The sequence below is a fragment of the Chinchilla lanigera genome, unplaced genomic scaffold (genome assembly GCF_000276665.1).
Source record: "Chinchilla lanigera isolate Chin_1 unplaced genomic scaffold, ChiLan1.0 scaffold00061, whole genome shotgun sequence".
NCBI lineage: Eukaryota > Metazoa > Chordata > Mammalia > Rodentia > Chinchillidae > Chinchilla > Chinchilla lanigera.
Genome location: NW_004955462.1, coordinates 6,807,052 through 6,825,136, shown reverse-complemented (window position 1 = coordinate 6,825,136; position 18,085 = coordinate 6,807,052). Strand labels below are relative to the sequence as shown.

Genomic DNA, 18,085 nt, shown 5'->3' with positions numbered 1-18,085 from the left:
TTATTTATGTTCAACATATAAAACATTAGATAACTTCAGAAAGAAAATATATCAAAAGAAGCAATAAAACATTATTTTAGTTTTCATTATCTAAATTTAATGAATTCATTGATTACAAAATATATTAAAAGTAAAATCATACATATATAGTATGTTTATACCAATATGCATGTGTTTATAGCAACAAAAGAAAAATCAGGTAATAAATAAATCTATTTAAATACAAACCAAAAGGACAAAAAAAAAAAATGTGGGCTTAAATTGTCTTGTTTTTTACACTATTCTCAAGCTGTGCTTTCCAGTGTGGCTGCAAAGACCCAGAGGTAATTTTCTCCTTTCTCTCCTTTTTTTCCGGTATTGTGGGGATTGAACCCAAGCCTTCTGCATTGAATTACATCCCCAGCCCCTTTTATTTTGAGGTAGGATCTCACTAATTTGCTCAGGTGGGACTTGAATTTGAGATCCTCCCAAATGGTGGGATTACCACCATACCCAGCTCTTTTTCACACAGTAATTTTTGTGTCCTTTTACTAATTACATAAAATAGGTCTTCCATTCTCAATACTTCTCCCAGGGCAAGTTAAATGGTTTGACTAGGTAATGCATACCATTTTTCTCTTTTTGTTTTTTGAAGACATTATCAGGCTATATATATATAGCTCACGCTGGCCTTGAACGCTATCTTCCTGCTCAGTCTTCCAAGTATTGGCCTGACAGGTGTGTGTCACCGTTCTGCTTCAGTATAGTTTTCTTTATGTACCTGGTCTAAAGCCACTCCAACAATGTAGTTTTCTTTCTGTTTTCCCATTCTGGGGTTGAAGACTGAATAAAGGCTTCAGGTACTTCCATCATTTTGTCATTTATTTTAACTCAGTAATAACAGTTAAAAGAACACTGAAAGAACTGGGCCAGAATCAAGGTGCCATATAGATATAAAATTGCAATTAGAAAGGTCAAACATATTAATACTAATTATAGATCCAAACATTAACAGTTTTACAAGGGTTTTATCAGAGGCCAGGGCACAACCTACTGCAGAAAATACAATGTAGTGAATATCATATTAGTTGAAAAGAATACTGGCACTTCACGAGGTGAGAGCCGTTGAAATATCATTAACTTCTTGATTTGCATAGTCTGGACCAGGACAGGAGATGCTACTGGAATGTTCACACTGTTCATCTCCCTTTGGGGAAACAGCTTGTTCTTCAGAGTTTTTGTTCTTTTTCGTAAGCCCTGAAGTCACACTCTCCACAGCAGGCTGACACAGCCTTTCTGTAGGACCCATTTGCTTCCTCGCTGCTTCTTCCTGTTCACAAAGCAATCTTTCCACCTCCACTGTAAGTTCCAATGACTCCTCATCGGGCTGTACATCTAGCTGTTGCATCAACTCCTCCAACTTCTTGGCCTTTCGGAGTTCATTCTGCTGTATGATTGTACAAAGGTGCTCAGTGAGTTGCTCTTTTATCTCAGTCTTGCGTTGTAGGTCTAGCTTTGCAGTAACGTATTCAGTTTCGGCCCTGTCAAACCGCTTCCTATCAGGACAAATACAGAGATTGGTCTGTTAGTTTTTCATTTAAGAAGATTCTCAAAAAAGGGTCTACAAACAATAATTACACTCCAACATTGGGGAAGAAAGGTACATGGAAAGCATGTTAGAGCCCAGGAGCCACTGGTTAGCCTGTGGGTTAAAAGTCCTGCAGTCTACAGCCTATCTTCGGTCAAATAGTCAGGAGTGAAAAAAACACAGCTTCTTGTGGAAAAGACTGGAGAAAAGGCAAGCAAGGACAGAATGCTCCAGGATGGGTGAATCAGCGCACCTATGTTAGCTGAGTCTTGGCCTACCTGTGAAACAGTGACAGTACAAACAGGCCAATCTTCTCGCCTAATGCCTGGCAGGCAGGTTCCTGAGAAACAGAACTTCCCAGAAGTCAAAAAGCAGTTATTGCTATACTAGCAAACATGTATTTAAAGTAATATGAAAAACAGAGACAGCTGGTGTTTATACTTGAAAAATTCTTATTTATAGAACGTTCATTTATCATATATCTTTTTTTTGTATTGTCACTTAGTTAATACAAGAATGAGAGAATTAGTTGCTCTTTAATAACCAGTTGCTCTTGTAACTTCCTGTTAGAAGAACTGCTCCAAAGGAACTCTGTCGGATAGTGATCCTTATCTCCACATTGTATAACATTCCTGCTAATGAATGTTCTCGTATCAATTCAGGGCCTTGACAAGCTTCTCTGTAGTTAAATCAATATTATGTCCCTTGCCACGCTCAAACCTGCCTTCTCTGCAAGTCTGGGTTACCCTGAGCCAGTCAAAGTCAGTAGAGATTTACAGACCAGGCTTATGAATACCGAATTGAAATTAACATTTCCAAATGGGTCCCTAGATATCTACTGGTATTTCACCCTAGATAAATCACTTAAGATTTTACGTTTTGTTTATTTATTTAATATCTTTTTGTCCAGAAGCATATATGTATATTCTCATGCAGAGTGATTTACATTTAAAATATTGATTAGTTTCCCAAACTGCACCTCTAACATGGGGATTAGGTGGATAATACCAAATCACAGTATGAGGGCATACATTAGAACAGAATAATAAGGGTATTATACATAACAGTGAAACACACTGAACTGGAAATGTAATTATAGAATGGTTTTGTTATTTTAAAAGAACATAAAATGATTTAATGAATGTTATTTAAAAGAGTCTAGAAACTGTCTCTTGGTACCCCTGTCCTTTTTTTTTTTGTGACATCAGAGATTGAACACAGGGCCTCACACTGCTACATTCCCAGGCCTTCTTAATTTGAGACAGGGTCTAGCCAAGTTACCCAGGCTGGCCTTGAACTTATGATCTCCTGCCTGGGCTTTCCAAGTAGCTGGGATTACAGGTGTGTGCCACAGCTCCCTGAGATTTTTTTTTATACTTAATCATTATTCTCTGGTATAGCATCAGGTTCCACTAATTAACCTTTACTTTTTAGTTCTTTTTCTGAGCAGTTTTAACTCCCCGTATGGACCAGCATATGATTTATATCCTCTCTTAGAAATCTTTTAATTTTTAAGTTTATTTTTAAAATTTAGTTTTTATTAGCACCTGTTTGTAGTATGTAGTTATGACCATCACAAGAAGGTGGTACATGTACAGAATACACCTTAATTCTTTTTATGGCCTCTTCCTTACTCTTCCCTCCCTAGGTCCAAGTCTTTTAAAGAACAAAGAAAATTCTTTTTTTTTATAAATTAGATTAAGTGTCTTGTCCTGTATTGCTAAAAGGATATAGCTCATTCTCCCACCTCTTCATGTTAGTGAACCAAATATTTTGATATGAATTGTGTAGTATGTTTCCATTCACACAGAAGTTGTTTTCCATGACACCTTCTATTCTCACTTCTGTAAGTTATTCATAAAGTGAGTTAAAAATATTTGTGTGCATGTATGTATGAGCTGTCTACTTAGCCCACATGATAAACAGGAAATATTTTTCCTGGTATACATAATGAACGGCCACTCTCAATGTGCTAAGTGCTCTGCACAGACAGCACACAGTAACACAGTAACCACAGCTGTGGCAGCTCCGGAGTTTGCGAGCTCCAGGTGCTGGTCTCCTCAGAAGTAACTATACTAAAGTTGCTCTGCGCAAGCTAGGTTTAAAGTGGATTCTGACTTATTCAACATCCAAGAACTCTCTATGCACACAGCACTGTATCACACATTACAGAACTAAGATAAAAAATCCAGGGAATCTTAAGATCTTCCAGTAGAGACCTGGACCATAACACTACAGTTTCGGGGCTGGGGATTTAGCTCAGCGGCAAAGCGCCTGCCTGGCAAGCACAAGGTCGTGAGTTCGGTTCCCGGTACCGGAGAAAAAAAAAAAAAAAAAAAAAAAAAAAAAACAAAAAAACACTACAGTTTCAATCTATAATTTCTCAGTAAGCACAAGTACAAATTTAGAAAATGTTGTCTTAACCTTATGCACATATAAGTCACAACCCTGATTCTAGTCACAACTATCTAAGCTTCTCCTTTGATTCATAGCTCAAGAGCTTAATTTTTTAAAGAACTGCCTTAACAAGCATCATTTACATAGTTATATCAGTAACAGCACTATGAAAAACTGACATCTTTCATTGATAAAGACAGAGTACTATGTAAAATATTTTTATTATACAAGAATTTACTAAAATTTCATTAAGAATATACAGTGTATGATGTTTTCTTCTTTATCTGGTAGTTCCATCCTCTTTGTGGTTGTCTCTGCAGGTTAAACTGCCATACCTTCTATCATATTCAACACATAAAGGCATCCTTTCCACCTCCCACTAGGGCAGAATTAAAACATAACCAAGAATATTTCTCTGTTGAGACACTTGCACTGTACCTGATAATATGAATAATTCATATAAAAGGCCATAAGACATAAAAATGATCTTTTGGCAAAGTCGTTCCAGAGAATAAAGCACTAAAAATTAAAGCTTTAGTTTAATCTGAATAAACTCTTGGTTACCTCCTTAACAATCTTATTATAGAAATCAGGAGCCTCTAGTTATCAGCTACTGATGGCATTAATTTAAACTTAATTAATAAAGGCAGCTCCATTACATTACATCCAACAGAGCATATGGTCAACAACAATCACAAGTATGACAAGGACAACCACAAATCTCTTTCTTAAGCACTAAACAGTGAATTAAAAACCACAATCAAGCATTTCCGCCTTATTAAATTGTTATATAAACATTCTAATGTTGTGGTTTACCCTGGACTAATGAGGCATTCTGATTGATTTCTAGTGTTACAGAGAGATGCAAAACTGAGTCATTAACACAGCATTCCCTTGTGAAAAGAGACAAACTGGGATGATTAAAGCAATGTAGAAGGAACTGGAAACCTTGAAATTGGACATTCTTTTTGCCCTTTTATCTGTTTGCAAGGTCCATGTAATTCTTTACATGTGTTAGTGCATTTTTAAAATGTTGCATGAAGATTTTTTTCCTTATAAAAAATGTCAATAGTTAAAAACAAATACAGCAAACCATTTAGTACACAGTATAATCATAACAAAAAAAATTACAGAAAACGTTTCAATATTCTTTGGTATTTTCTTTTAAAATATTCATAAAGTTTACAAAATAATTAGATTTTGTTTAGATGAAAATTAAAGTGAGAACTACACTCCAATTCCATAAAGACCATATAAATAATTAAAAGTTTTAATGGAAAGACTTGGTGTTAGAAGAACACAGTTTTGGGACAAGTCATTCAGACATTTACGTTACTAGATCCTGAAAGATTAATAGAGGTCCCAAACATTAAACAGCTGAAAGTTTACCAGTAAGACTATAACTTAGTCTTACTGGTAAGGAAAATGCTCTAACAAGCATATAAACAAAGCTAACATTAACTGATGAAGCAGATTTAAGGAAGACCTTACAGGAGAGAAGATGCAGAAATTAGCACAAGACAGGAATAAACACACTAGTTAATGGGGTTGTTAGGAGACTTAAAGGAAGATACAGCAGCCACTGGCCTACCTAGTAATAAGCATTAATTAAACCAGATTCCCTGTTCAAGGCTCAATTTCCCCAATTTACCGTGCATATGAATACTCTAGGCTGGCCTGGTCAATCCGGTTCCTGAGGATTCCAATGTCAGCTGAAACCATTTCATCTAAAGCCTGTAACTCCTTCTGGATCCGCTTTAGTTTCATAGTCTCTGCTTGAGTTCTTTTAGATCTAGAAAGTTAGAAACATGAAGAGGGGGAAAAAAACACAAAGAAACACTTGAAAAGTATGTATGATACGCAAAAAAGCAAGATATATATATACACACACACACAGATATCTGGATATAAAATTGCAGTATACAATTTTTTCAAAATTAGAAAAGAATGAGAGTTGAAATAAATGCTATCAGCATTTTGGTATATATATCTCTAAGATGCATTTCAGTTTTCCCCTGTAGTTTCCCAAATTTTTTTTAGTACATATTTTCATCACAATGTAACAAGGTGGCCTTTAATCCTCTAATTTTTTATTTTGAGGCAGGGGCTAATTGAAAGTCACTCAGCAGCTCAGGTTAAACTTAAACTTGTGATCCTCCTGCCTCAGCCTCCCAGAGCTGAGGGATTACAGGCATACACCATCATGTATGGCTTATTTTTAAGCATTCTTAGGACCCATTTCCCCACACCTTTATTGCTTTGATTCTTGTTCTCTAGGCAAAATTACAGGTTCTCAAAACTACTGTGGGGCTCAAAATCAAAGCACCCTTTTTTTCTCTAGTTTCATAGTATATCCAACTTCATAATTTTTCAGTCCCCTCACTACCTGTTCCAAAGTACAATATATATGTAAGAAACAAAATAAACACAGAAATAAACCTGTAATCATGATTTCACTCATTTCAAAATTTCACTTTCAAGTGAAAAAAAAAAATCCTACATGAAATCACGATTGTGCAACTTACATTCTCATTTCCACTACATTATGCATTGATCTTTTACATCTGCCTACAAACATTCACTTACTAGTAAGACTCTTATTTTAACTATCCAGTTATTAAAAATTCAATTATGTTGCATTTCCTTACATTTCTGTCTTAAATCACTAGTACTAAGATGTGCTGAACCTGTGAATTGTTTTTGTAAAATCCCTGGTAAACAGTATTCATACTTCTTCAAAATTGAAAACTAATAAAATGCTTTTCAAAAGTAATCAGATGTGGGGGGAAAACAAAAGAGGACATTAATTTTTCATAAGTGATTTTTTAAACACAGTAAGTTGTGTACCTCCCACACTCCTGGAGGATCAATACACACCAGTAGAGAGGGAAAAAGCATTTGAAATACACATGTCCCTCTGACAGATAAAATTCTGAATTACTCTTATACCCAACTACCTTCCTTTTACAACTTACTCTGCCTCTACATACACTCCAGCCTCAAACAATAATTTTGCCAGATTTTTCAAGAAGTCTAAAAGGAAAACATCAGCAAATATTTGCAGTCAGTTCACACTGTTCTCAGCCACTGCTTTACTGACCTGCGAAGCGATCACTAACCAAGTAAGACTGGGAGGTATGAGAAAAACCAAACCTCACACATGGCTAAGGAGGGTTAGCCTGAGTCACCAACACAAGGTCAAATTATATTACATATTGTATTAGTGGGCACAGGATAAACTTAAGAAAATGTAAGAAATAATTAAGACCTGTGGTAGTGTAAGTCACTTGCACAGAATTACTGCTCTACAAGTCAGATCATTTAAGGCTTTTCCATATTAAAATGAAAAAAATCTTGTGTCTGTTGCTCACTTACATATACTAATAGCTAATTACTGCTTCCTTTATGAAAATGTAGATGGTTACAATTGAAAACACTAGTGCTTGCCCTCAAGGTTTAATTGTAACTGTACTTGTAAATTCATTATGATTTATGCTTAAAAAGTTCTCCTTAATAAATTAAAAGTGGAAATTCAGTATCCCTTAGGAAGCATAGTTCAGTTAGCCTTTAAAGTAACAACTATAAAGAAAATAGCAGTTTATTAGAACAGCCATGAGAAAATATATATATAGGTAGAGACTTGGTTACGAATAACCTCTCCTGGTTCTGGTGCCTCACCTTTCTGCAATAGCTTTTGCCAAAAGAGCTTTCTTCCGTTTATTTTTCTCTTCCATTAGTCGTTGTTCTTGCTGGAGTACTTGCCAACGAGATTTTTCTTGCCTAGGGAGGAAAAAAGTTATACAAATGAATTTATAAGAGACTATCCTATTTCACACCTTACAAGCCTCAATCTCCAATGTATAAAGTGTAATTAGGCAAATTACATACATTTTCTTTCAAAAGTCCTCTTAGGAGAAACCATCTGCAGCTCATTATTCTGTTCTAATAGAAATAGACTATGATCTGAAGTAAAAAGGCTTACATAAAGCTTTGAAATCAATTCTATGTACATAACCTAGGAACTCAACAAACTGGAAGCCAGAGTACTATGGCATTTTTTAAGAGGTATATGAAGAAATGTGTGTAAGTTAATTATGCATCATATGCAAAATGGAGGTTAAAATAAATTGGTCTGTAGTTGATGTTATGTCTAACCTCTTAAAAGTGGGTTTGTTTATTTGTTTACTTTTTTTAAGACAGAGACTCTTCTGTGTAGCCCAGGCTGGCCTGAAACTCACAGTCCGCATATGCCACCAAGCTCAGCTCTGCTTACAAATTTTCTGTGATGAAAAGTCCCTACCACTTTAACATCCTTAAGACGCTGATGATGTTTACTCCATATACTGTATATGTTTTCTATTTACTGACTCTGTGCCATCTCTCACACAATTTCTAAACAGGAAAGTACTACGAGCTAAAGTCAAATGGAACTGGGCTAAAGAAAACTTTAAAGATCTTAAATATGTATTGTCTTCCAATCCTAAAACAAATATAATAAAATTTCCCATGAAGTCATGAACTTGATGTCAATTTAAACAAGAGCAAAGCTATTTATTCTTGTTACTGGCAGCCATGATTTCAAGTCTTTATTAACCACTTCTAAAACTGTCCTTTTCTCTCCATTCTTACAGGTTCCACCTCAGCATCAGCACTGGTCATTTCCACTTTTACCTTTGTAGGCATCTCCTCACCCAGCCTCCCTCCCAAATGGTCACCAACACTGACACCTGGCATTTTTCAAACCAGTGCTTGCTCATTTCCCTCCGAGGTCTTGGCATCAGGCTGTACCAGGAAACTCAAGAGAACTCACTTCTCTACTTCTGTTACTTCCTACCATTCTCTGGTCCACCTTTCCCCTCCCAGAGAAGTCAGATGTCATCTGAGAGCAGCCTGCAGAATATAGCTTTCCTTTTCCCTGATGACAACCTTAGAATCTTTCCTTTCTATCAATGGTGCTTCACACTATCTTCCATGAATATTCTCCTAAGGATTTAAAAAAATAATTTTTCTGTCAATTGTCCAGCTTGGTTGGCTCAATTTAGACTTAGCTTCCACTGGTCTTAAGCCCTTACTGGAAAACTCCACATAGAGATATGCAAATGTATTTACTCTTTCAGTGTAGGTTTCATAATTCACGTAGCACTGAATTTCTTGTCAAAATGAATTCTTGGTCACAAACTCGTGGTGAGCAGGAAACATTTTAAACTCAAAGTACAGAATTGCAATCACCAGAGATTAGAAGCATATCTGAGATTAGAAAAAAAACACAGAAAAATAAAAAAAACAGATGCCACCGTTTCTCCTCAAATACTATTTCAGAATTCATGAATTATAGAATGGCATTTTTCACAAGAATGTGGCTAAATTATTAAGTTTTTTTTCCTGATATAAACACATTAAACAAGTGGGGTATGGTGGCTGAGCAACTCAATGAAACCTTGTTTCAGAATTAAAAAAGGGTTGAAGATGTAGCTCAGTATCAAGGCCCTGGGTTCAATCCCTAGTGCAGGAAGGAAGAAAGGAAAGAAGGAAAGTAGGAAGATCTAGTGATGTAAATGAATTGTATAATTAGTTGCTCTAATTTCCTATATACTCTTCCTTTTGACCATCCTGTCATATTTCTTCATAAATACCCTTTTCTGGGCCAGTGATGATGTCAGCTGGAAGCTGAAGAATGGATTCAATTTGGGGAGTGCTACTACGCCTATTAAAACTGCTTCTGGTGAGTATAATTGGCCACAGACTCTGAATGCAGACACACTTAAATGTGAATCTCAACTCTATTACTTACTAGCTGTGTTTTAGCTTTAGAAAGATGTCCTTTCTGAATTCCAGTTGCCTCATCTATAAAGTAAAAATAATAAAACATGCATTGTAAGGCTGTTATAAAGACTAAATGATATAAAACCTATAAAATGCCTGGAACTGCCTAGTTCATACTACATGGAGATGGATCTTCTTTTTAGTAGATTATGGACCACATTTCTAGGCCTGAATATAAAACAAAGAAAATGTTAAAACCCACCAACCAGCCCTATTTCCCTAAAGCCCAATGGAGGTAAAAAAGGTAAGTAAAAGTCTTAATAGACTTACTAACAATTCCACTTTCTTTTTCTCCAACTTGCAATCTGCCTTTGGAGGCAGAACCTCCAAGTTTTCATGCCCATCATGGGAATTCTCAAGTCCTGTTTCCCTGGGTTGACTTTCAGTACCCGGTAGTTTCCCATCACCAGCAGGAGAAGTGAATGCAGCGGGGCTAGGACAAGTCCAGGTCGGGGGAGAATATGGTTTCTGAGTGCTGATACTCTGTTTGGGGGCAGAAAGCAGTTGGCCTGGAGATAAAGAGGCTGAGCCATCTTGAAGTCCAAGTTTCTGGCTCTGCTCTAGTAGGGCTTTTTCTCGCTGAAGTTGTTGTCGGGTTTTCTTCACAGGGAGACGGCGTGGTGGCTCAAATGAATCTACGTAAGAGAGAAAGATGGAAAATTCCTTTGTGTGAGCAACAAATAAACACAATTTCTCTAAGAAAACACTGACACTGAACTTCGATAATAGTTCTAGAGTTTCTTCTACCCTACCTCATTCTCTATTTTGAAAGTCCACACAAAATCAGCCATTTTTGTAGATTTTATATCATACTGCTAATATTTATCAAAAACTAATCCGCTCTTCACAGGAAGTCCATTTATGTGTGTTAGGCAACTGTCAAAAAGTGGACTCATGTGGTGCATGGTGGCAGAAGGCTATAATCCCAGTTATTCGGGAGGCTGAGGGAGGACTTCAAGCTCCAGCCCAGCCTGGGCAATTTAGTGAGACATTGTCTCAAAAAAAATAACGGAGCAGAGATGTAGCTCAGTGGTAAGTCATCTGCACATCACATGTGAGGCTAGATTTGATCCTCAATACAGAAGGAAAAAAAAGATATGACTAATTTCTATGACTAGTTTCTATCTAGGTAGAAAATGGAATTCTCTGATGTGTTTTATGTTTGACTTATGATTCCACTTATTCTGAAACAAAACACTGGCTCAGTGTCAAATGGGATTCCCTTCTTTTCAGTTTTAACAGTTCTTGGTGCAAGTTGATACACAGGTAGACATTGTAATAAATGCAATTAAATAAACTCTTTTATTTCTAGCAATACTAGCTAATTCTGCATTTCTTTCCTTTTATCTTGCAGAACAATGGAAATTTGTATGTTCCAAAGTCTAGCCAGGCTCTATAGCAATGCACTCAAATTAATTTTGGTAATAGCCTGAGAAAACAATTGGGGGAATATTTTTAAACATAATTAAATAATAACTCTTCTATTATATTTTTTGAACTGTCTATGCCAATGTTAACTTCTTAAAGCAGAGAAATGGAGAAACTGATTCACATTTATATTAAATTTGATAAGATCTATAAACAGCATTCTCTATAAAACCGCTTGGAAAATGACATTATGGGTTCTTCAAATAGGACTTTGAAACTCTGCATTTCGACCTTTGTAGCAACACAAGCTCATTATTTAAATTTTCCCAAATGAGTTAAAAGCTCTGGAGTCAAAGTCCTAGCTTTGCTACAGACCAGTTCACTAACTTCAGGCAAGCCATTTATCTATTCAACACTTCAGTTTCCTAATCTGCCAAACCAGTTGCAAATTATCTGCTCTCCTTAACTCATGGAGTTAATGTAAGAATTATACGAGATATATATAGAAAATATTTTTGAAGAAGTTAGCAATACTATCAAAAGTCAATGCCATTACGGACTTTACCCGGAAATGCAAAGTATCTTCCTATATCTCGCAACAGAAACCATTCCCTGAATTATTAATAGGTCCTCTGCAACTAAGTTACTGTAGCTTAGCTTTTACTTTACTTTGCATTTTTATGGAACCTACTTATAAGATGAAACTGCTGTTTTTTTCATTCCCAAACAATAAACAAGCCAAAATCCACACTTTCATATACTGTCTTCTAGGGGCTGCATATATTAAGAAGACAAACAGAGAAGCATAATTCTAGTGTAAAGTGGATAGTCATGGTTATCATAGTCAACAGCTGTCATTAAAAAATTTGGATCAGTGTAACCAGATATTTTGCTTGTTCACAATTTTAATTGATAATATAAAATATTTAATCCATAAATATAAAATATTTAAAATATTTTATATTTTCATATAAAATATCTTGATTTTTAACTACAGAGAAACATCAATTGTGAAAATCTAGACTATGCTATTAGAGGAAGCAATGCTGGAATCTTAGTGGATTTAAGCAACAAAGGTTTATTTCTCATTAATGTCATGTGCTAATTTTACAGGCCAGGAGGGGGATTCTCCTCATCAGTCTCTCGCGGCTCCAAGTAACCATTTAGTGTTGTTAGCCACCACGACAGAGGAAGAGAGCTGAGGAAGATGCTTTTACAGCAATTAATTGCTCTGACCCATTAGTGACATAACACTTTTGCTAAAATTTCAATGTCTATGTCTGAAGTAGCACATGGCCCTACTTCAAAATAAAGGCAACAAACATTAAGCCTAAAGATAACTATGATATGAACCATGTGTTAATCATTGCTTTCCTTTTCTATCAGTCACACTGCATCTGCAAATATTCCTAAGAATATTTGGTTGTCTTAACTATATAAAATGGATATCATGACATACACATCTTAATATTTCATTGCTGATATTCATCCATATTACTCATGTTGCTGTAGTCATACATTCTGAATATTGTATGAATAAACCAGAGTCTGCTGATCTTCCAATGATGGACATTTAAGTTGGTTCCAGGTTTTGCTTCTGTGAACTTTGCTGTTATGGCTCCTTATGTGCAAAAATTTGCTTCAGATAATATCTAGAAACTACTGGGTCATAAAAAATGTAACTTTAGAAGAAATGTTACATTGCTTTCCATAGCACATTGCCTCTAGCAATGTGTAAGATTCTGTGGATGCATTCTTTTTAGTACAGGACACTGTCAAATGTTTTCATTTTTGTCAGATGTTTTAATTTTAATCCAGGAAGTATAAGGTGGCATCTCACTGTACTCTTGATTTGTAATTCTCTGTTCATCAGCAGTAATGAATATCTCTTCATGTTTCCTTTTTATGTATTATCTATGGATGCCTGATTGGTTTCTGATTTGTCTGTATTTCTCATAGTATCAGTGGCAAAAAATCCAAAAACCTTAATTTAGGAGAGAATATTTCAGGCAGACATGGTGGCACACACCTGTAATCTCAGCACTCTGGGAAGCTGAGGTAGGAGGACTGCAAATTCAAACCCACCCAGGGCAATTTAGCAAAACTCCATCTTAAAATAAAAAATAAAAAAGGATGGGGATGTAGCTCAGTGCAAAGCCCTGGGTTCAATCCCATTAGCACACACACGAGTGAGAGAGAATATGAGTGAATGAATTCCAATAGCAGAAATTATAATGTTTCTAGGAATAAAACTAACACCCCTATAAAACGTTTTTGAAAAAAAATTTTTGTTTTGGTCTTACTGGCAACTGATCACTGGGCCTGGCTTCAACTTGCCATCCTATTGCCTCAGCTTTCTAGGGCAATGGGATCAACAGACCTATACCACCACACCCAGCAAGAGTCAAGATGTCTAGGACCTAAATATATGGTAACATATACCATGTTGGCGTTAGTGTTAATAATTTAAAGATGTCAAATCTCCCCATATTGGAATCATACTAGGTTTTTTTTTGAGACAGGGTCTCGCTGTGCAGTTCAGGCTAGCTTTGAACTCACTTGATAATACAGGCTGGCCTCAAACTCGTGGCAATTCTCCTGCCTCAGCCTTCTGAGTGCTGGGATTACAGGCATGTGCCACCACACCTGGCTCCCCCCGTAGTGGATTCAATACAATGCTAATAAAATTTCTGTGTTTTCTATGAAATTTGATAACTTTATTACAAGTTTTATATGATAGGATATATGCTGAAGAACAGTAAGGAGATGTCTAAAGAAGAGCAAAGGAACTAGAGTGTTTAGACATCAAGACTACAATACATCTTTAAGTAACAGTGGTATTTGGTGAAATGGCCAATGAAACAGAATAAAGAATTCAGAAACTGATTCATACTTGTGTAAAGCCTTGATATATGACCTCATAATGGCAAATTGACTGCAGAGGGATTATTTAATAAACATGTGGAAAATAGTTATGTATATGAAAAAGATAAAATTAGATACATCCTTCACATCACAGAAAAACAAAGCCTCTAAATAAAACACGAAGATTAGCATCTTTTAGACCTTGAAATAAGGGACTGGTTTCTTAAGCCACAGAAAATGTTGGTTATTAAAAAAGAATGACAAAGTTGAATATATTAAAATTAAACATACACTGTTTACCAAAAGATAAAAGTTAAAAGACAAGTTGTAAGCGAGGTATGGTGACATGTATGTAATCCCAGGACTGCGGGATGAGGAGGATAAAGGATGGCAAGTTCAAGTCTTCTGGGCACTTTACTGCAACTGTCTCAAAGTAAAAAATAAAATAAAAGTATGGGGGAATATCAGTATGGCAGCCCCCTCAAAAATAGTCTTGAGGCTGTGCGGGGGTGCAGCTTACTGGTGGAATGCTTGCCTAGCATGTACAAGGTATGGGTTCAATGTCCAGTACCAGGGAGTGGTGGGAATAAATAAGTTTTATAAATAAATATTATAACTAGAAATTAAGAGCACATAGCTGCATTGTTTTAATTCTAATTTTTTTCATTAAAAGATAGATTACACATCAAATGTATGTATCACACACACACTCTCTTCCAATTTATATGGATAGAAAAATGAAATATGATAATACTAGGTGTAACTGCTGTTCAAGGAGAGAAATATTGTTCCTCTTCTGGAACATAAGAAAATTTCATTTCCTGCCTTCCCAAATTAAGACTTACTTTTATTACATGAAATATAAGTAGAAGTGACACAGGTCATTTACTAGTGAAAGCATTTAATTGCTAATGTTCAATTTTCAATCTTCTTTTCCTCTTGCCATGGTGAACTCCCCATACGACAGCACCAAAAGACAAGGTGAAGTCACTGTGTAGCAGAGTCACCTGGCAACCCAAGTTAGACATGACAATATAGTGAAAAATTATTAAACAATTGATATTTTATGATTGTTACTTCAGCTTAACTTGCTTTAACCTAATTTCATAATTACTAATACTTCACCAATGCATCTGAAATTCTCTGTGTACTTGGCCCTCCCTGACCACATTCCCTTGCCTTCTAATCAACCTGAATTTTGTTTCATTCCTTTGACAGTCTACAGATTTCTTCTATACCTAAACAACACACCAGCTTTACATTTCAATCTTATACAAGTAGTATCAGGTCTGCCTGACACTTGTTCCTTTTGTATGTTATCTTTATAGAATTTATACATGTTTTCATCAGTCCAGTGACTACAGCACTTATTTATCCACTCCCCTGTTAAGGAACACTTTGGTTATTTCTTTTTAAAATTATAAACAGCCTGTTAAGAACACTCTTAACCACATTCCCCAATGTATATTCAAGTGTCTCTGGAGTATATTACCTTCATTTTTGCTTGCAACCAATCACATCTTTCTAAATTATTTAATTTTAAAGGTTGGAGAATAGCTATGATGGACCTAAAAATTAAAGATCCAATTCCTAGACTTTTACAACTGTTAAACAAAAGGGGAAAGATTTAGAGGAAGAGCTGCAGTCTTCATCCAAGTTACTATGTTTGAGGATGGATATATAATGATCTAAGATACTTTCTCTGTGCTTTAGATAGTGAGTTGGTGTTCATGCTCTGTCATCGCACTATCAAAACATGGACTCTGAAGTTCAGATCCTTAACTACTCTCTACCTGTCCCAAATTGCAAAGAATTTAAAATGTGACTTTTATACAATATAATTTCTAGCCAGAAGCAGCGGCACATGCGGGTGTTTCCCATCACTTCCTACCATGTTTGGGTGTTTCCCATCACTTACCTCTAAAAACAAAACAAATGTTTTAATTAATTTAGACTATCATTTAAGTCTTCTTTGTCTTGGCAAACTCATCTCTGCCATTACATAATCTCTGTGGAAAATGTCCAAGCTCCATTTAATCCCCCGCTGAATGGGGTTCCTCCTAGCTATGGCAGTAACTCCTGCACAACATTTACTCTCACTTTATTTCATGGTCTGTTTCATTAGATTATAAACTCTGATGGCAAAAATGATGCTTTGTTTATGTTTGTATCCTTAACGCAGAAGCCAATACCTGGAACTTGGAAGATCTGAAACAAGGTATCCTGTACTGTGTACATCTGGATATGTGAATGGATGTCAAAATCACATAGGGAAAGAATTTGAACGCATCAGGCTAGACAGCAAACCATACGTAGTAATACGTATAATCTTTTAAGATCTCTGACCGGTCAAAATTTCCACAATCTAGATAATCTACATTGACCCTGAGTTATTAATTTATTTCCTTTTCCAATTCTCAGCCCCAGATTATTTTAAATTATGCACAGGCTACCCAAACTACATCCCATTTCCTAAAAACATAAAAAGCACGATAAGACTTATAATTTCTTCTAAAATAAAGTAGTATTTAAATTACGGAACCAGCAGTGGCTGCAAACTTCCCAGTGTTGTTCACAACCAGGTACACCGCACATATCTTGATGAAATTTCAGTGGCAAGCAAAGCACAGTTCATATCATTAAGTTTTCTGCCAAGTATTAAACTTAATTCCTTCATCAAAGTATATTTTAAAAATCAAGCTCATTCGATGATTACTCCGTAAATCAGGAGGTAAAGCACAAGTCTGAGCTGACCCTGAAACTAGGGCCAGGGCTGTCCACACACACGCATGAACGCACGCACGTACAATTTTTATACAGAAAGGCTTCACATCTGACCTCTCAAAGACTCTTTCGGTTTGCTGACACTAAACAGCAGGAAACAACTGCGAAAATTCATCTGGCAACCAGAAGACAACGCAATATTCCAGGTGTACTATAAAAAAGGCAACCAACGTTCTCGGGGTTTTCCCAGTCTCTCGATCCCTTTTGCCCAGTAACTACCTTCTATAAATTCTCCTACAGTCGGTGCCTCCCTCCTTTACTCTTTGACTCGACACACCCTGTAAGGGACAACTCGGCAGCAGACTCATTTCCTCTCCCAAGTCCCACTCCTTTCACAGGACACACTGAACTCCCCGGAAACGATGCCCCAGTTCTCCCTCCCTGGGCCCGCCCTTCCCCCGCGGCTCGCGCCTGTCCACCTCTGCAGCCCCATCAATCCCGGCCGCCCACTCAGAGCTCCAGCCGCACGCCAACACAGCTCCTTCCACGCCCCCTTCTCCAAGTTGCTACCCTGCTCCTTCCCCTTAGCCCTGAGAATCAGAGTTCCGCACTCACAGTCCGTTACCTTTATTCTGCTTTAGCCTTCTCAGCTCCTCCTCAGAGAAGCCCGCCCAACCCTGCGCCATTCGCCCAGGTTGCGCGTACCCCAATAGTGCCCAATCCTCTCAGCCCCGACTGCCAACTCGGCGGCCAGGCACATCCGGGTTCTTCCAGGCCGCGGTAAAGCAGCCAATCAGCGCGTCACTCTCTACCCCACCCCACACCCCTCTGGCGCGCAGGTCCCGTCGAGGCTGCCTCAGGCAGTGCCGCAGTGCTAGAGAAACTGCCCGAGCAGGCCTTGAGTACGCAGGGGTTCGTTTCCCAGCGCTTACCTCTGCCCTGTCTCCTGGTTTTTACTGTTGTTGCTTCTTCCCCTCAAAGGAGGGAAAGGGCGCTGTGAGAAAGGGCTGTGCTCGGTAGGCAGCTGGGAAGGGGCAGAGTCGGCGGCGGAAGGGGAGGGCGTGGCTGCCCGTGGTCCTCTGAGGAGCGCGCGGGGAGGAGGCGCCGGCGCCCAGCCTGAGGTGTGTCTGGGGCGCGAGCTGCGGTGCGAGCGCCCTGCGGGCTGACTCGGGAAGGACCGCATTGAGGCTGGGAGCTCGGAACAGGACTGGGGTGCGCCAACGAGGAGACGTGCACGGGACAGAACGGGGGCTTGCAGGCGCGCTTCTCCCCGAATATTTTCCCCGCAGTGGCTTCTTTTTAGGAATGGTTGTCGCTCATATGTAGTCCTTCTAAAGGGCT

General features: G+C 37.5%; 1 protein-coding gene across 1 annotated transcript; it reads right to left on the bottom strand.

Annotated features, from left to right (window-relative positions):
• Positions 1–840: 840 nt before the first annotated feature.
• On the bottom strand, positions 841–17,519 carry Gorab (golgin, RAB6-interacting). Its single transcript, XM_005398171.2, is given in 6 exon segments — positions 841–1,535; positions 5,616–5,756; positions 7,643–7,744; positions 10,062–10,422; positions 17,370–17,441; positions 17,444–17,519. Coding segments are annotated over 6 exon segments (1,185 nt in total). The 5' UTR covers positions 17,505–17,519; the 3' UTR covers positions 841–1,087.
• Between the last annotated feature and the right edge of the window lie 566 nt (positions 17,520–18,085).